This window comes from Lampris incognitus, chromosome 1, assembly GCF_029633865.1.
Source record: "Lampris incognitus isolate fLamInc1 chromosome 1, fLamInc1.hap2, whole genome shotgun sequence".
Classification (NCBI taxonomy): Eukaryota; Metazoa; Chordata; class Actinopteri; order Lampriformes; family Lampridae; genus Lampris; species Lampris incognitus.
In genome coordinates this window covers 49857285-49877394 of record NC_079211.1, presented here as the reverse complement: position 1 = coordinate 49877394, position 20110 = coordinate 49857285, and the positions used below count along the sequence as shown (strand labels likewise).

General features: G+C 48.3%; 1 protein-coding gene across 1 annotated transcript in view; it reads right to left on the bottom strand.

The window, feature by feature from the left end:
• Window positions 1-326: 326 nt before the first annotated feature.
• Window positions 327-20110, bottom strand: part of il1rapl2 (interleukin 1 receptor accessory protein-like 2) — a 343193-nt gene continuing 323409 nt past the window's right edge. Inside the window, exons 12-17 of the mRNA XM_056277780.1 lie at window positions 8808-8953; window positions 7716-7793; window positions 7229-7345; window positions 1399-1521; window positions 972-1214; window positions 327-425 (exon numbers count right to left, since the gene is read on the bottom strand). Of these exons, the coding sequence (XP_056133755.1) occupies window positions 327-425; window positions 972-1214; window positions 1399-1521; window positions 7229-7345; window positions 7716-7793; window positions 8808-8953 (806 nt within the window). The remainder of the gene's footprint in view (window positions 426-971; window positions 1215-1398; window positions 1522-7228; window positions 7346-7715; window positions 7794-8807; window positions 8954-20110) is intronic.

Below are 20110 nucleotides of genomic sequence, written 5' to 3'. Positions count from 1 at the left end.
GAAACCTGTTTCTCCTAACTGCATTGCCATACCTCCAAGCAGCAAAACAAGTCTGTAAACAGTCACAACCAGTATACACAACTGGTACCAAACTATGACATGTTCTGTCCTTAACCAGTCTACACACTGCTCAAAGCAAGGTGAGAGCTGGTCCAAAAAAAAAAACAGTCTTTGATCAGTCTGCAATAATCCTCGTTAAAAAAAAAAAGACACAAGTCTGCACACAGTCTATGACCCAAAGAAAACCAGTTGGGCAACCAGCAAATACCAGTGTGTAAACTGGTGTGTAGGCCAGCACCAGCAAGTAGTTCCAGTGATCAGTCCTTCTACCAGATGTCAGAGCTCAGTTCTCTGCTGGTTAGTGGAACGAAGGAGCTGTTCAGGTGGATCTCCGGTTTCTTGCCCAGCGTACTGCTTTGACCCACCTAGAAAGCACAGCAAACAGTATGAAACCTATTAGTGGTCATGTAGTGCTTGTTTTTATGCTGGGAAACACGAAACACGTATCGTTTATATTCATTTTATCAAGGACCATACTGCTTCGTGACAACATCGGAAAAAGTGGCTGATCCGATACATGTGGAGTCACCAGCCGCTTCTTTTCACCTGACAGTGAGGAGTTTTGCCAGGGGGAACGTAACACGTGGGGGGGATCACGCTATTCCCCCCAGTTCCCCCTCCCCCCTGAAAAGGTGCCCCGACTGACCAGAGGAGGCGAAACCAGGACACATACCCACATCCGGCTTCCCACTCGCAGACACGGCCAATTGTGCCTGTAGGGATGCCCGACCAAGCCGGAGGTAACACAGGGATTCGAACCGGCGAGCCCCGTGTTGGTAGGTAACGGAATAGACCGCTACGCTACCCTGACGCCCGAAGAAAACCTAATCCTGTGTATAGGATGGCAGCCAGAGATAGATCGAAATGAAATAATAAACCGTAAAAACATAAACAGCCATGTCCTCTCCTACCTGTCCATTCAGCAGTGTCATAGGTATGTTACAGTAGACGTGGCGCCCTCCAGGGCCCAGCGTGGAGAACTGCACAGTGGAGGGCGGTGGAAGAGGTGGTGAGAGGGAGGAGGGTGGCGGCGGCGGCAGCTGGAACTCGTAGCTGCGGCAGAAATGTCTCATCTGGGCCGCCGTAGCATTGGGACCCCCACCCAGCGGCAAGGTCATCTGGTTGTAGTCAGGGATCTCTGTCGCCAAGGCAACCTATAACAGAGACAACAAAAAAAAAGGATGAATACAAACTTTTACGTTTACAAATTTTTTTTTTACCCAAAGTGGTGGAATGGCGGGCTAATTTTGAACACGGAGGTTGTTAACAATTAAGCAAAATAACAAGCAGGACAGCGACATCATTTGGACGAGACACATCAGTGGCATTGCTGCTTGCCTGATGGTGTCCATGGCGACTGTCACTAGGAGGGGCCAGCGAGGCAGAGGTAGTTGTCATGGCGATGGTGGACACTGTAGTTTGTAAGTCACCAAACAGGCCCTGCTCACCCGAGTCCATCACCTGTTAGTGTGGAAAAGTTATTCTGTAAGTGACACTACGCTAAGGACATCTCATACACCTGTTTAAGCTGGCAGATTTGTAAACCAGTCTGACTTTGAGTTTTGTTGTGACAAGTTTGCAATTTCCGCTATACACTTTCATATGTTGTACGTTTTCTGCAAAGGCCCTCAATTATAAAGTCACAACACCCAGAGGAGAAAGACACCTGCATCAGTGGGTTAAACCCTCAGAGACAACTGCAATGGAAATTCCGATGTCCCAAGCCTTGTGCACTTCCCCACGTCTGAAACCAGGTCGCAATAGCAGAATTAAATCAAAGCCATTTACAAAACCCCAATTCCAATGAAGTTGGGACGTTGTGTAAAACGTAAATAAAAACCGAATACAATGATTTGCAAATCCTTTTCGACCTATATTCAACTGAATACACTACAAAGACAAGATATTTAGTGTTCAAACTGATAAACTTTATTGAAATTTTGAATTTGATGCCTGCAACACGTTCCAGAGAAGCTGGGACAGGGGAAACAAAAGACTGGGAAAGTTGAGGAATGCTCAAAAAACACCTGTCTGGAACATTCCACAGGTGAACAGGTTCGTTGGAAACAGGGGAGTGTCATGATTGGGTATAAAAGGAGCATCCCCGAAAGGCTGTCGTTCATAAGCAAGGATGGGGCGAGGTTCACCACTTTGTGAACAACTGCGTGAGCAAATAGTCCAACAGTTTAAGAACAACGTTTCTCAACATACAATTGCAAGGAATTTAGGGATTTCATCATCTACAGTCCATAATATCATCACAAGATTCAGAGAATCCGGATAAATCTCTGCACGTAAGCAGCAAGGCCGAAAACCAACATTGAAGGCCCGTGACCTTCGACCCCTCAGACGGCACTGCATTAAAAACTGACATCATTGTGTAAAGGATATTACCACGTGGGCTCAGGAACACTTGGGAAAACCACCGTCAGTTAACACAGTTCATCGCTACGTCCACAAGTGCAAGTTAAAACTCTACCATGCAAAGCGAAAGCCAGATATCGACACCACCCAGAAACACCGCCGGCTTCTCTGGCCCGAGCTCATCTGAGATGGACTGACGCAAAGTGGAAAAGTGTGCTGTGGTCTGACGAGTCCACATTTCAAGTTGTTTTTGGAAATCATGGACGTCGTGTCCTCCGGGCTAAAGAGGAAAAGGACCATCCAGATTGTTCTCAGTGCAAAGTTCAAAAGCCAGCATCTGTGATGGTATGGGGGGGGGTGTTAGTGCCCATGGCATCATGGGTAACTTGCACATCTGTGAAGGCACCATTAATGCTGGAAGGTACATACAGGTTTTGGAGCAACATGTGCTGCCATCCAAGCCACGTCTTTTTCAGGGACGTCCTGTTACGACTCACGAACGGAAGACCAGAGTAGCAAAACCCAAAGGACAGACCGACAGAGAGCACCGGGATAACCCGAAGGGCGATTGTAATGCAGGAAAAACAAACGACACTGCCACAGGGATGGTAACGGGGCACCTCAGGTGGGGGTGGTTGAGACGATGTGCGTGCGCCTGGCTTCCAAAGCCCGAATCCGTGATCCGAAAAGGGTGAGTCAGGGTCCGATCCGGGTCCGAGATCCAGGGAGTCAAGTCCGAATAGGAGGGGTCCAGGTAAGGAGGCACGGAGGGAGATCGCCGGAGAGGGCCGGGGGAAAACGTGAAGGTCGCTGGGGGCGAGGAGCGAGGGAGACGCGGGGAGCCGTGGGAGTCGCGGAGGGAGAGTCCTGGGAGGGAAAAAGGAGAGACACGAATATAGACACTGGGAATAAACGGAATAGCAAGAGGGCAAGGACCGCTGGAGGGCTCGTCAGAGCTGTTCCAACAGCGGGGCTTCGTAGTAAAAGAGTGCGGGTACTAGACTGGCCTGCCTGCAGTCCAGACCTGTCTCCCATTGAACATGTGTGGCGCATTATGAAGCACGAAATACGACAACGGAGACCCCGGACTGTTGAGCAACTGAAGTCGTACATCAAGCAAGGATGGGAAAGAATTCCTCCTACAAAGCTTCAACAATTAGTGTCCTCAGTTCCCAAACGCTTATTGAGTGTTGTTAAAAGGAAAGGTGGTGTAACACCGTGGTCAACATGCCCCTGTCCCTGCTTCTTTGGAGCGTGTTGCAGGCATCAAATTCAACATGAGTGAATATTTGCAAAAAAACAATAAAGTTTATCAGTTTGAACATTAAATATCTTGTCTTTTGTAGTGTATTCAATTGAATATAGGTGGAGAAGGATTTGCAAATCATTGTATTCTGTTTTTATTTACATTTTACACAACGTCCCAACTTCATTGGAATTGGGGTTTGTAAGATGCACTATAAGACATTACCTTGATTGTCCAGCTATGTTTCCGTTTGTGTATTTTTCTCAATAACTACGTACAACGATGACCAAGAGAGTCCCCTGTCTGGCATCAGGAGAACCCCTGATTAGAAAGGAAGGGACTGTTGACACCATTTTTTTTTACTGTGAGTTGTGTTTTACTGGGCAGACATGTCAGAGCCTGGAGGCGCGGTGGTGCAGTGGTTAGTGCGGTCGCCTCACAGCAAGAAGGTCCTGGGTTCGAGCCCCGGGGTAGTCCCACCTTGGGGGTCGTCCCAGGCTGTCCTCTGTGTGGAGTTTACATGTTCTCCCCGTGTCTGTGTGGGTTTCCTCCGGGTGCTCCGGTTTCCTCCCACAGTCCAAAGACATGTAGGTCAGGTGGACTGGCCATACTAAATTGTCCCTAGGTGTGAATGTGTGTGTGTGTGTGTGTGTGTGTGTGTGTGTGTGTGTGTGTGTGTGTGTGTGTGTGTGTGTGTGTGTGTGTGTGTGTTGGCCCTGTGATGGTCTGGCTGCCTGTCCAGGGTGTCTCCATGCCTGCCACCCAATGACTGCTGAGATAGGCTCCAGCATCCCCGTGACATTGAGCAGGATAAGTGGTTTAGATAATGGATGGACAGGTGGATATATATCTATATATAGATAGATGGATAGATAGATAGATATAGCTATATATATATGGACAAACAGACTAAAGAACAGCTCCTATCCCAGAGCCATAACCGCATTAAATGCTGCCAATTCTTCAGTCCTGACTTGTTGTGCAATATGCTGGTGTCCCGTAGAATGTAGAAATGAATGTGTGCGTATTTTATGTTTTTAATTCTTTTTAAACGGATCTTTGCACTGATCAGAACTGCACTTGCAAATTTCGTTGTACTTGTACAATGACAAATAAAGTTCTGTTCTATCCTATAAAAGTACATTTACACTTTTGTTATGCCTAAGTGGCCTGCAAAGTCAAATTCCTGCCATGTGAAAACTTGGAAAATAAACCGGTGCTGCTTGTGATTCAGATGCCGTTTGTGAATAATAAAACAACGCGAGTACCGTTTGATAGTTTGGATGTTGCTCTTTACAAGCTTACAGATGTGTACACGGCATCCCAACACTGTTACTCTGCATCTGGCGATCTTAACTTGTTTCCTGGTATTGGAAAATTCCCCCTGCATTTGACTGGAAACTTACTGGATGTTCGTGGATGCTTGTGGGAGCTCAGGCAAACGTTCAGCTCACATTTCTTACAGTGAATTTTTCCAGGCGGGAGTGTGCGCCATCTGGACTCTGTCTTATTGCATTTAGTAAACGCTTTAAACCGAAGACCAAGGATTCCTAAACTGTTTCATGTTGAGGGACCCGCAAACCCAATATGCATTTGGCCGTCCGCTTCCAATTTCACAAGGTTTTCCTGTATGGGCCCGTCTGAAAAGATTTCTGCTTGCGGACATGATCTTGCACAGCATTATGTGACGGTCTATGGAGAGCATGGGGAAGAATGGGGCAGTACAGGGGCAGTGACAGAGCCACAAAAGGGGTCACATAGTAATAAAACAAGTCAGCAAGGAGAGCGGTGCTCAGGGCTTAATGATCCATGCTCTTGAGTGAGTAATCGTTTCATTTGACTTTGCAGTCTGAGTCACCGTGAAAGACGTTGACATTTTGAACTGATCTTTATTCTATGTATAGAATCCACTGAAACTTACTTATTTAGCCACCAAATGTTTTTAGCAAGGGCAGCATGGTGGCCCAGTGGTTAGCGCAGTCACCTCACCGCAAGAAGGTCCAGGGTTCGAGCCCCGGGGTTGTCCATCCTTGGGGGTCGCCCCGGGTTGTCCTCTGTGTGGAGTTTGCACGTTCTCCCCGTGTCTGCGCGGGTTTCCTCCGGGTGCTGCGGTTTCCTCCCACAGTCCAAAGACATGCAGGTCAGGCGACTCAGACTTACTACTAAATTGTCCCTAGGCGTGAATGTGTCTGCCCTGAGGTGGGCTGGCGGCCTGTCCAGGGTGTTTCTACGCCTTCCACCCAATGACTGCTGGGATAGGCTCCAGCATCCTGCAACCCAAATTAGGATAAGCATCTTGGAAAATGGATGGATGTGTTTAACATTACCTGCCCCTTTTCCCCGCTGTGAATAAAGAAACTGATTCAGCGTCTTGCATGGCATCGGACAACCCAGTGCACGCTAAGCTAGCATGCACCAGCTTCTAAGCATGCACACAATGGCTCAGGTGCACAAAATAACTTGTGTAGGCTATTTGTAAATCTCATAGCTGACGTCTTTGTCAGACTCAAAACAGCGTGAGCAGAAACTCTCAGGGGGCTTTTCAATTAGGACTCAGACATTATAGCCTATATGGTGGACTGTGATGGGCAAGGAATACGGCGTGCAGACTGCGGGCTGGTGAGCGGTTTAGGTACAATGGGTTGGCGACAGGGGTGGCGCAGTAGTTAGCGCGGTCACTTCACAGCAAGAAGGTCCTGGGTTCGAACCCCGGGGTAGTCCAACCGTGAGGGTCATCCCAGGTCGTCCTCTGTGTGGAGTTTGCATTTCTCCCTGTGACTGTGTGGTTTTTCTCCGGGGGCTCCGGTTTCCTCCCACAGTCAAAAGACATGTAGGTCAGGTGACTCGGCCGTACTAAATTGTCCCTAGGTGTGAGTGTGTGTGTGTGTGTGTGTGTGTGGCCTGGCAGCCTGTCCAGGGTGTCTCCCTGCCTGCTGCCCAGTGACTGCTGGGATAGGCTCCAGCATCCCTGTGACCCCGGATGGGATAAGTGGCTTGGATAATGGATGAGATGGAGGGTTGTGGAAGGGAAGCAGGCACGTATGGTCTTAAAGAAAATGGCCACGCAAACCTCTAGAGGGGGGCTGATTTTTAAAGTGAGAGTCAAGATTTTCACATGATGACTCCTAATAACTGACCCCCCCCTGCCAGGGTCCATTTGAAACACACTGGAGATAGTGTAATGTACGATCAGAACAATCGAAACAGGCCGAGTTACTGGTAGAGCAGAGAACCACCCCAGGATTATTTCATGCAGGTGATCCGCCAGTGGTATTTTGCCATTTCTAATGACGGGCCACAGCGTTGACTCATTCAATCACCGTGTTTGTTCACTCTCAAAACGGTATAAAGTGCTGCAGTCTGACAACTGTGTGATGACAGCAGACATATAGCTAAGTCCGTCCTCTCCAGTTAGTTGTGATGCCGACCAGCTGTGTGCGTCTGAATCGAGCATCTGGACATCCTCTCTCTGTGTTGATGGGGCATCTCGCAGGCCGGCCCCTTGTTTGAAGTGAATATGTGTAGGAGTCACCGTGAACAGCAGTCGTTGTGGCTTACCTGGCGTCTGGACAGAGTCTCTCTGCGTTTAGCAGGCATCTCATAGACCACCTGTTTCCAGAACTTGGAGGACAGCTCATTGCTCTTAGGGCCCCGCCATTTAATGATGGAAAGAACCTGTGCGGAAGAGAGAAGAGACAAGAAGAGAGGAGAGGAGAGGACAGGAGAAGAGAGGAGAGAAGAGAGGAGAAGAGAACAAAGATAATTAATTCACCCTTCTTTATGATGTTATTCCAATCTGGTAACTTTAATTGAGGCTCGTATTTGAATACTTTCTACCTCAACCACCATTCAGTCTTTCATTCATTCTCATTCTGAGCTTCTTCTCCTCTCTCGTTTCATTCTCATGCTCTTTCTCCTTGTTCCTCCATCCTTCCCATCAGTTTCTCAACAGACGTCTGAAGTACTTCAATCACTTGGTGTTTGGTGACAGTGGTTGGGATAGAGTCCCCCCCCCCACACTCATCCATCCCCCTCTCCTCAGTACCTTGATAGTGTGTTTCAGTGCTTCAACTTCTTGGTAGTTCATGACACCTTTCAAGTCTGCACACTCTATCATGATCACCTGGGAGGGCAAAGAGAGACAGAGAAATGGAGAGAGAGACAAACGGGTAAGCAGGCAGACGAGGTGGAAAGACCGACCGACTTGACACAGAGGAAACAAGACCCAGCCTCAGCTCGACCTTTGAAATGGATAATCTGAGCTCAACTGAAAAGCGTCTACCGCTGGACACTACAGCCCCATTTTTTTTCCCAAAAGAGGGCTGAAATTCAGATTCGCTCCAAACAGGAATTAAAATTATCTGGCATCCGGGTGGCGTGGCGGTCTATTCCGCTGCCCACCAACACGGGGATCGCCGGTTCGAATCCCCGCGTCAGCGCCCCGGCTTAGTGGGGCGTCCCGACAGACACGATTGGCCGTGTCTGTGGGTGGGAAGCCGGATGTGGGTATGTGTCCTGGTCACTGCACTGGCGCCTCCTCTGGTCGGTCGGGGCTCCTGTTCGGGGGGGGGGGTACTAGGGGGAATAGCGTGGGGGTACTAGGGGGAATAGCGTGATCTTCCCACACACTACGTCTCCCTGGTGAAACTTGTCAGGTGAAAACAAGCGGCTGGCGACGCCACATGTATCAGAGGAGGCATGTGGTGGTCCCAGAAAATTTTTTTTATATGGGTGAAAAAATCAAAGATGCTCAGAATCACCTGAAATGCCGAGAAAAGTTGTTTTTAGCCATTTTTAGAAAAATGCATATTTTGCATAATTATGCATAATTTTAATTTTCTGGGATTTTCCCCTTACTCTCTGAGACAACACCTACCACCTCCAAAATGAATTAGGATCATAAGTGCTTTAGTTTTCGGTCCCGCTATCTACACTAACACCACACACACACACACACACACACACACACACACACACACACACACACACACACACGCACGCACACACACACACTAACACCACACACACACACATTACGAAAATATATGAGTAGATGAAAACTCCCCCGCTTGCCTCACTGACTGTAGCTGTCACACGTTTTGTTTTGTACTTGCTCTTCTCACCCTGTAATACAAACCTTTATCTCCCCTGTAACCAGCATGGAGTGGATGCGTGTCTCTATCTGGAAGATGCTCCATCCTCTTTTGGCCACAAACTCTGGAGTCAGCACGATGATCAAACGCCTGCTTTGCTCCACACTCCGAGCCAGGTCTTCAATGTAAACTAACAAAAAAGAGAAAAGAAGGGGGGATATGGAGAGAGATCGAGAAAGGTCGGGAAGAGGACGGGAGATAGAGAGACGGGTACAACAGGGGTCACACAAGTTCTGAGGAAAAGGAACAACAAAGGCTCCGGTTAGCGTTTCACAGCTGGCCGGCTTTTCGGAATAGCGGGCGTGAGAGTGTAACGTATTGGGACTTACGTTAATGCGCATGCTCTCTGGTTAGTCTCTGATGGGGGGGGGGCTCTCGCGAGGCGAGACTAGGAAGTAACGTTAAGTATGAGCCAAACTGGAGGCTGGTGGCTGAGTATCCTGACTTTGCTAAGTTCTAAGTAAAGAGTTCGTTTACAACCAATGTCTCTTTCGTCTCTAAGTCGAATCTTACACTGGCGACGAAGCGGATCCGAACTCCAACAGTTCTGAACAGTTTATTGATGGAAATCAGCAACCTCCGATATTCTGCTACAGCTCTGAGGAATCTGTGAGTAGCCTAACGACGTCACCATGACCACGCTGGGTCGCATAGAAGAGTTTGATGAAGGCTCCGGCGGCAATGCCATTGAGGAGTATGTTGAGACACCGGAATGTGTTTACCTGGCAAATGGAGTAGATGGGGAGGAGAAGAAACGCGCTATTTTGCTTAGCGTCTGTGGGGCTGCAACCTATTCTACACTACGTTCGGTGGTCGCTCCCGTCCTCCCTACGGCCGTCACCTATGAAAACTTAGTATCGGCCTTGAAGCGCCACTACAGTCCTCCTCCATCACAAATTGTTCAGCGTTTTCAGTTTCACAATTGCAAACAAAAGCAAGGCCAAGGAATCTCCAGCTACATTGCTGAACTCCGGAAACTCTCAGTGCATTGCGCTTTTGGTGACCAACTGGAAGCCATGCTGCGTGACAGCATTGTCTGTGGGGTGCTAGATGAAGCGCTGCAGCGCCGCCTGCTGGCTGAAAAGGAACTTGCGTTCAAAGCAGCAGAGGAAGAAAGCCCTTGCAGCGGAAACAGCCACGTTAAATGCGCGAATACTACAACCAAACCAGCTGGGACCACCACAGTCAGCAGAAGTTCATCAGACTGCACAAAGTCAAACCGTTTTGAAAGTGAAACAAACAGTAGCAGAAGGTGGTGCAAAGCCATGTTTTCGTTGTGGAGGCACACACAACCAACAACATTGCAAATTTACCTCTGCTGTATGCCACTATTGCAAAAAAAGGGGGCACATTTCTCGTGTTTGTTTTAAAAAAGAGCAGGGATGTCGCATCAGCAGATTCTTCTGACACAGTTCCTCAATCCGAACAACACACACACACTGCTAGGCAACAAGAAGAGGAATATGACATTTACACCATGGGCAGGCAGCTGTATGCTCACGTAAAAAAGCCATATCACGCCACTGTGATCCTGAATAACAAAACACATGTAATGGAGGTGGACTCTGGAGCCGCATGCTCCTTGATCAGTGAGGGCAGTTACAACACCTTGTGGCCTGACCAGCCACCTTTACTGCACAAGGACAGTAGTGTGCTTAGACAATGGTCACAAGCAGAACTACAAGTTAATGGGAAGATTTTTGTGGCTGTGCAGTATCAAGGCAATCACAAGCCCTTACCACTGATTATTGTTCGAGGTCAGGGGGCAAGTCTACTGGGCAGGGACTGGTTTGAGGCACTGGTTATTTCTGTAATGGGGGTGCGCCAAGTATGCTTACAATCCGTGGAGTCCATCTTAACGGAATATGCAGAAGTCTTCCAGGACCTCGCGGCTTCACGAACCCCTCCAATTGCTATTGATATTGATACGACAGCATCACCCAAGTTTTTTAAAGCACGTTCGATGCCCTTTGCCCTTCGGCCAAAGCTAGATGAGGAGCTTGACAAGCTAGTAGCTCAGGGTATTTTTGAACCCGGGAGACACTCAAGGTGGGCCACACCCATCGTACCAGTAGTTAAAAAGGATGGCAGCGTAAGAATTTGCGGTGACTATCGCTGCACTGTGAATACAATTCAATTCAACTCAATTCAATTTATTGTCATTAAAAACAATGTGCAGGCACATGTTAAAAATGAAATGAGGGCTGTGGCTTCACCAAACAGTGCAAGACAGACACAGACAAACACAGCAAACACAATATAAGAGAGACACACATGAAGACCAAAAGCTAAAAATAAGTTAAAAGAGAGCTGGAGTACAAAATATTTAAAAATATCTACAGACATTCAGTGGGTAGCCAAGTTCAGGTGGACAAAAGCTTGTGGAAAGAAGCTGTTTTGAGCCTGGTAGTGTGGGCTCTGAGGCTCCTGTAGCGCCTCCCAGAGCGCAGGGGGGAGAACAGTCCATGGTTGGGGTGGGTGGGATCTCTGCTAATGCTCAGACCCCTTCGAAGACAGCATTTGTTATAAATATCTTTTATGGCCAGGAGCTGGGTACCGGTGATATGCTGGGCCGCCTTGACGATCCGCTGCAGAGCTTTCTGGTCTACTGAGGTGCAGTTGCCGTACCACACTGAGATGCAGATGGTCAGGATGCTCTCTATGGTGCAGTGGCAGAAGTTGGTGAGAATTTTGGGGGGTAGACGGGCGCTCCTCAGCCTCCTCAGGAAATGCAGGTGTTGTTGGGCCTTTTTCACAAGGCCCTGGGTGTTTAATGTCCACGAAAGCGCCTCACTGATGTGGTCTCCAAGGAATTTAAAGCTGGAAACACGCTCCACTTCCACCCCATTGATGTGAATGGGGGAGTGGCTGCAGCTTCTAGACCTCCTGAAGTCCACAATCAGCTCCTTTGTCTTCTGCACATTAAGGACAAGGTTGTTGGTAGTACACCATGATGTGAGTTGCTCAATCTCGTCTCTGTAGGCCATCTTGTCATTGTTGGTGATACGGCCAATGACTGTGGTGTCATCTGCAAACTTAACTATAACGTTTGAAGGGTGAGTTGGCAGGGAGTCGTGGGTAAAGAGGGAGAAAAGGAGGGGGCTCAGAACACAGCTTTGAGGGGCACCTGTGCTGAGGGTCAGGGTGGAGGAGGAGTGGTCACCTAACCTAACAGACTGAGGTCTGTTGGTCAGGAAGTTGTGAAACCTGATGTATACCCCATTCCTACGGTGGCTGAACTGTTTTCCAGACTGGCAGGGGGGGTGCTTTTCAGTAAATTGGACCTCAAACAAGCTTACCAGCAGCTGATGCTGGACGACGAGGCTGCAGAACTTCTCACTATAAACACCCACCGCAGGCTGTTTCGGGCCCACCGCCTGCAGTTTGTAGTATCGACAGCTGTGTCCATATTTCAGCGTTTCATGGATACACTCCTCACTGGTATACCAGGCGTGCAACCGTACCTGGATGATGTCTTAATAGCGGGAAAGACTGTTGACCAGCACAATGACCGTCTTCGTGCAGTGCTGGAACAATTCGCAGAAGCAGGATTGCGGCTACAGAAGGAGAAGAGTGTGTTTGCTGCTGACCAAGTTGAATTTTTAGGTTTTCGTGTGGACAAGGATGGCGTGTGGCTGACTATGGAGAAAGTTGAGGCTATTCAGAAGGCACCTTCACCCGGAATAAAATGGAGCTTCAGTCATTCCTAGGCCTACTCAATTTTTACAGCTGTTTTTTGGCAAACAAGGCTACCATCTTAGATCCGCTGCACCGCCTCCTGGATCAGTCTGCACCCTGGCAGTGGACTGACGCACATGAAAAAGCTTACACTGCTGCAAAACAACTGCTTCAGGCTGATGGCGTGCTCACGCACTATGACGAAACAAAGCCATTAGCCGCTGTTTATGACGCTTTGCCTTATGGCTTGGGGGTGCTGCTCTTCCATATGGAGTCCGATGGCCGGGGGGCTCCCATCATCTTTGCCTCGAGGACACTATCCTCCACTGAAAGAAATTATGCCTAAATAGATAAGGAGGCCTTGGTGGTCAATTTTGCAGTCAAAAAATTTCACCAGTACCTTGCTGGTCGCCACTTTGTGGTTTTTACTGACCACAAACCTCTTTTGGGCCTGCTACACCACTCTAAGCCCATGCCACCTGTCCTGTCCCCAGGCATGCTACGCTGGAGTGTTCTTCTTGGGGCCTACGATTACGAATTGTGCTACCGCCCTGGCAAACAGCTAGCAAATGCCAATTCCAGGGGAAGACATTTCTCATAATTGTGGACTCACACTCTAAGTGGTTAGAGGTTGCCATGGTGAGTTCAATGTCCTCCTCTGCAGTGATAAGCACACTGAGGCTCCTCTTTGCAACTCATGGGTTGCCAGATGTCATTGTTTCTGACAACGGTGCGGCCTTCACATCGGAAGAATTCAAAGAGTTTGCCAGATGGAATGACATCAGAGCAGTGACTATGGTGCCTTACCATCCTCGTTCAAATGACCAAGCAGAACGTATGGTCCAGACAACCAAGGAGGCCCTGTCTAGGATCACTATCGGTGACTGGCAGACACGCCTGGCTAGATTTCTGCTGTCACAGCATGTGACTCCCAATTCAGCAACAGGAAAGAGTACTGCAGAGCTTCTCATGAACCGGCGTCTTACAACGGCCTTTGATCGCCTTCATCCTGACTATGAAAATGAGATGCACCTCAAGCAGGAGGTGAGTGCAGAAAAGCTGCAAGGCCCAAACAGATGTTTTAGGCCACATGACTGTGTACATGAGGAGCTACACTGGGGGACACAAATGGGTCCCTGGCGTGATAGCCGATCCTACTGGCCCAGTTTCATATAGAGTGCAGACTCCTGATGGGCAAATGCATCGACGCCACGTGGATCAGCTGTGTGGTAGAGCGACTGCACGCACGGATGTGGTCGCTGGAGAATCCATTGTTCTTGGTGAGCAGTCACCTGAAGATGGGCCGCTCGAGTCTACCTCGTCTGAAACGCCACGACCAGAGACCAGCAGGTCTGTTGAAGATCCCTCTGGTCCTGTGGCCATTCCTGTGCTCACTACCCCTCTACAGCGTCCGGCAAGAGACCGGCACCCTCCACGCCACTTGGCAGATTTTGTTGACTGGGGGAAAGGGGTGTAATGTATTGGGACTTATGTTAATGCGCATGCTCTCTGGTTAGTCTTTGATGGGGGGCTCTCGCGAGGCGAGACTAGGAAGTAATGTTAAGTATGAGCCGAACTAGAGAAAACGGAGATGTAGCCTGATGGCTGAGTATCCTAACTTTGCTAAGTTCTAAGTAGAGTTCTTTTACAACCAATGTCTCTCTCGTCTCTAAGTCGAATTCTACAGAGAGCAACACCGTTTTGCCAGCTGACGTGGAAACCTGCAAAAATAAATGGAAACGAGTCCGAGACTGTTACAGAAGTTCCGTTTATATCCTCAGTGCTCCGGTTTAGTGGGCGACACGGTGGCGCAGTGGTTAGCGCGGTCGCCTCAGAGCAAGAAGGTCCCGGGTTCGAGCCCCAGGGTAGTCCAACCTTGGGGGTCGTCCACTGTGTGGAGTTGGCATGTTGTCTGCGTGGGTTTCCTCCTGGGGCTCCGGTTTCCTCCCACAGTCCAAAGACATGTAGGTCAGGTGAATCGGCCGTACTAAATTGTCCCTAAGTGTGTGTGTGTGTGTGTGTGTGTGTGTGTCTGTCCAGGTCTGGTGGTCTGTCCAGCGTGTCTCCCCGACTGCCGCCCAATGACTGCTGGGATAGGCTCCAGCATCCCTGTGACCCTGAGAGCAGGATAAGCGGTTTGGATAATGGATGGATGGATGCTCTGGTTTGCCCTCTAGTGGAATCCACCAGTAACACGCACAGTACAGGAAGTCCCCGGATTACGAACGCCCGTACTTACGAACCGACCTCCGTAAAGCCCACTATTTAAAAAAAATCGAGTTACACACATTGGTTTGTACTAACGGACGGACTACTTTGCACGATGCTCAAATCAATGCAGTCAGATTGTGTAAACATTGTGTGCGTTGTGTTTTGACTTAAGTTGTTCGAGTATTCACCCTCATAGTCGTGGCTTCAAAGCGTAAATCTGATGCAAGCGATGGCGACGTACCGAAGAAAAGGAAAACCATCACGATTGAAACGAAAGTGGAAATGATAAAGCGCTCAGAGAGAGGTGAAGGGGCACCAAAAATGTCAAAAACGCACAAGTCCTTTCACTTATTTGTCCACTGCTCATCCAGTCCATAAAAAAAAAAGTCATGCGTTTATTAGATGTATGTAATAATGCCTGTAAACGCATTTTGACATGGACATGCTCACACAGCTACAACTACACCAAATGACACCGCATAGCACACAAACCCCTCACCACCTAGTGCAGCAGAAAGGCCCTTCTGTTTTGCTTTGAGGAAGTGCGGCTGACACGAGGACAGGCGGCCTGGCCGCGACCTGCTGCATCCCTTTGCCGTTAACCACGAGCGGTGTCAGGCCTTCAGTTCTACCACACCTCCTTCAGCACAACCCTTCATTCATTCATTCATTCATTCATTCATTCATTCATTCAGCCTTTCGGTAAACATTCAACCGTCATGTCCTCACAGGTCCCCACAATCACCATTTGGGGATTTGATGTTAGTTTCTGCAGAAGTTTCTGTCTACAGACTTTTATTTCTATCCCCCCCTCCCTCCTTTTCTCCCCAATTGTATCTGTGCACACTTCCGAGCCGTCCCGGTCGCTGCTCCACCCCCTCTGCCGATCCGGGGAGGGCTGCAGACCACCACATGCCTTCTCCCATACATGTGGAGTCGCCAGCCGCCTCTTTTCACCTGACAGTGAGGAGTTTCACCAGGGGGACGTAGCGCGTGGGAGGATCACGCTATCCCCCCCCCCGGAACAGGCACCCCGACTGACCAGAGGAGGCGCTGCTAGTACAGCGCCCACGACACATACCCACACCCGGCTTCCCACCCGCAGACACGGCCAACTGTGTGTGTAGGGACGCCCGACCGAGCCGGAGGTAACACGGGGATTCGAACCGGCGACCCCCGTGTTGGCAGGCAACGGAATAGACCGCCACACTATCCGGACGCCCTGTTATCAGAGTTTTCTTGCCCCGCTATCCCCACCCGCCCCCAACCCCCACTGCCCAGGACTCCTACCCCACATGCTAAGTGAATTAATGGCAGACGCTACAGTAACACCTTGCAATTTCACGCTCGATTTGAGGGGCACAAATAGTACAGAACAGTCTTGCCCCCTCTCTCCCCCTTCATCTGTAACGGTCTCTGTCTCACCCTCTTCCCGGTGCTTCCAATCTCCAAATTACCCCCATCTCCCTCTCTCTCGCTCTTTCTCCCTCCCTCCCCCTCCCCCCTCTCCCCCCCCCTCTCCTTCCTCTGTAACGGTCTGTCTCACCCTCTTCCCGGTGCTTCCAATCTCCAAATTACCCCCATCTCCCTCTCTCTCGCTCTTTCTCCCTCCCTCCCCCTCCCCCCCTCTCTCCCCCCCTCTCTCTCCGTTCTCTGTAACGGTCTCTGTCTCACCCTCTTCCCGGTGCTTCCAATCTCCAAATTACCCCCATCTCACTCTCTCTCGCTCTTTCTCCCTCCCTCCCCCTCCCCCCCTCCCCCCCCCCCTCTCTCTCCTTCCTCTGTAACGGTCTCTGTCTCACCCTCTTCCCGGTGCTTCCAATCTCCAAATTACCCCCATCTCCCTCTCTCTCGCTCTTTCTCCCTCCCTCCCCCTCCCCCCCTCTCTCCTTCCTCTGTAACGGTCTCTGTCTCACCCTCTTCCCGGTGCTTCCAATCTCCAAATTACCCCCATCTCCCTCCCTCCCTCTCCCCCCCCCCTCTCTCCTTCCTCTGTAACGGTCTCTGTCTCACCCTCTTCCCGGTCCTTCCAATCTCCAGATTACCCCCATCTCTCTCCCTCCCTCCCCCCCCCCTCTCCTTCCTCTGTGTGGTTTCGAGAATGACGTCAATCAATTAATGCGACAGCAAAAGTAAAGGACCCCGCAGCCCTCACCCGTGTTTAGTCCTCACCCACTTGTCCGTCTCGCTGTCTGCATGGGGAGCGAACGGACCGGGTAACTCAATGCTCTATTTTAGGTCACATTGCTGCGCTACTGTGTCAATGGCGATGGTAAACGATGACCCCCCCCCCCCGCCTCACTCTTTGTCTCTGTCCTTCACTCATTTGCTGTCTGTCTTCCGCCTGCCTCTCTTTTCCAGCACACGGCCCGGGCAAGGGAGGCATTGATTGTTCTGTGTTTGTGGAGCTCCGTATACACACACCTCGTTTGCCCTGACGCTTCTGTGTTTGTTTGTTGTGTGCGAGCGTGTGTCCACGTACGCGCGCACACACACGCACACGCGCTTCGGTTTGAACAAGCGCGTGTTTGTGAGAGCGTGCGTGTGGGTTTGCATGCAGCGAATACATTTTGCGCTGGAGGATATTTTAAGGGGACGGGGGGGGGGGCGGGGTCGTTTCAGAAGGAAATGTGAGTTTTTGTGTTTCGGGCTGGGAGAACACATCGTTTTGTCCGAGGGCAGACAGATTCAGTCCATTTTAAGCCATATTTAAGTAAATGTATTAATGTATTTCACCAGGAAATGTTAAACAATTCAGGGAAGACACCATTTGATATTTGCTAGTGCAGCGACCAGGACACATACCCACATCCGGGTCCCCCTCCCCCCAGACACGGCCAATTGTGTCTGTAGGGATTCCCGACCAAGCTGGAGGTAACACGGGGACTCGAACCGCCGATCCCCGTGTTGGTAGGCCACGGAATAGACCGCCACGCCACCCGGACGCCCATCTTACGAATAAAACTTAAGAGGGAATGTCAATTAAAGGCACATTGCGGTCGATTTCCCCATGCACTTCATTAATGATACAATTTAAGAATAGACAGATGATGAAATATATTTTGCACAGCAATCAGCATCATAAATTATTGATATATTAAAATTATTGATCAGCCATTGCAAAACAATTTGACATTTACTGTATGTGTATGTAAATATGGGCGTGTGCATGTGTGTGTTTGTTTGTGTGTGTGAGAGAGAGAAGTTACAGACTTGTGTATGTATGCATGTGATGCACATTTTTTATGTGTATCTATTTTGGAATAGTAATTATAATACAATATATAATGCCAAGGAGAAAATGGCTCCTATTCCTGTCAGTGCAGCACCAGACACCGGCCATACAACTAGCGAGGCGACTTAATAAATGATGCTAACTGATGGATGGCTCTGTGTGTGTGTGTGTCTGTGTGTGTGTGAAAACATGACAAATACACTAAATGTACAAAAGATACACAATTTTGGTGTTTCGTCAAACCCCTTCAACCCTCAGAGCAGCCTGACGTTAATCAGGATGTGGTTTAGTTGGGTGTTGAAGGGGATGCTGGTCCATGCTAAATAGTCAAGTCCATTTTATTTGTGTAGCCCAATATCACAAATTACAAATTAGCCTCAGTGGGCTTAACAGCAACACAACATCGTGTCCTGAGACCCTCTCATCGGATAAGGAACACCTCCCTAAAAACCCTTTAACAGGGAGAAGAAACAGAAAGAAACCTCAGGGAGAGCACCAGAGGAGGAGCTCTCTCCCAAGACGCACAACGTGCAATGGATGTTGTGTTTACACAATTTACAAAATACAACACTGAACCAGGATAAACACAATTATACTGGGCTTATAAGATACTAGAAGAACCCCGCTACAATGTAGCGGTTTGATAGAAGAACCCCGCTACAATGTAGCGGTTTGGTTATCCACCCGTCTAAATCTCCCTCCTCTTCATCCTGCCAGCTAACCGCCTTCCCCCTGCCCCTAAACCCCCCCCACTCCAACTCCCTCCCCCCAAATGCTCAGAATCATCTGAAATGCCGAGAAAAGTGGTGTTTAGCCATTTTTAGAAAATGCATATTTTGCATAATTATACATAATTATGCATAATTATTTTAATTTTCTGCTATTTTTCTGGTCCTCTCTGGAACAATACCTACCACCTCCAAAAAAAATTAGGATCATAAGTGCATTTTTTGCAAAAATGCATATTATTTTGCATAATGCCAAAACATTTCTAAGTCCCAGAAAAACATTTTTTATATAGGTGAAAAAAATCAAAGATGCTCAGAATCATCTGAAATGCCAAGAAAAGTGGTTTTTAGCCATTTTTAGAAAAATGAATATTTTGCATATGTATGCATAATTATGCATAATTTTAATTTTCTGGGAGTTTCCCCTTACTGTCTGAGACAACACCTACCACCTACAAAAAGAATTAGGATCATAAGTGCTTTAGTTTTCGGTCCCGCTATCTACACTAACTAACACACACTAACACACACACACACACACACTAACACCACGCACACACATTCCGAAAATATGGGAGTAGATTATAAGAGACGTGACACACTGTACCGCCCGGGTAATGCTGTATTCCATACGTGCAGCATTACCCGGACTTGTGTTAGGTGGCGTGAGTCGATGTGTCGGGTTGTGTGCGTGTGTCGACTATGTGTGTCACTGCCCATTGCTCCTCTGAGCAAATCTTCCCGTATTGAATTAGATGTAAACGGACTGAAAGGACATGCATAGCGGATGTCTGCCGGCGCAGGTGTTCCTCTGAAATAAGATGGGCTAAGACAGAAATGATAATATAATAGAAATAACAATAATAATGATATAAATAATATGAAATATAACATTGATATATAATATCAATAATATATATAATATATAATAGAAATAATAATGTAATAGAAATAATATATACTATACGATAATATATATATAATGTATATATATATATTATATAAAATATACAATATATATAACACTGGTCAACACAATTTTTCTTGCATGGGGTTTTTCAACGGAGTCTAGCTCACTTTTGGGTGCTGAATCCAAATCTGGCATTAGTTTGTGCCTATCACATCAGGTTTTTGAACTATGAAAAATCAATATTTTTGAGAAAACAGCAATTTTACACTCGAAGTTAAAAAAAAACACTGTTGCATTAGAAGATCGATAGATGCCAAAATTATTACAATGAATAAATAAACACTCAGCCTAGCATGACATTACTTAGGAAATGAACAGGGGTCATTTTTATCCCCACCAAGATTGCCAGACTAGATGGTCAACTTTTGTAAAATCCTGAATAAGGAGCGTACAGATAGCACGAAAACTTGATGGGATAGAGCAAATCTGAGCTCAGATTTGGATTCAGCAGCCCAAACTGAGCCA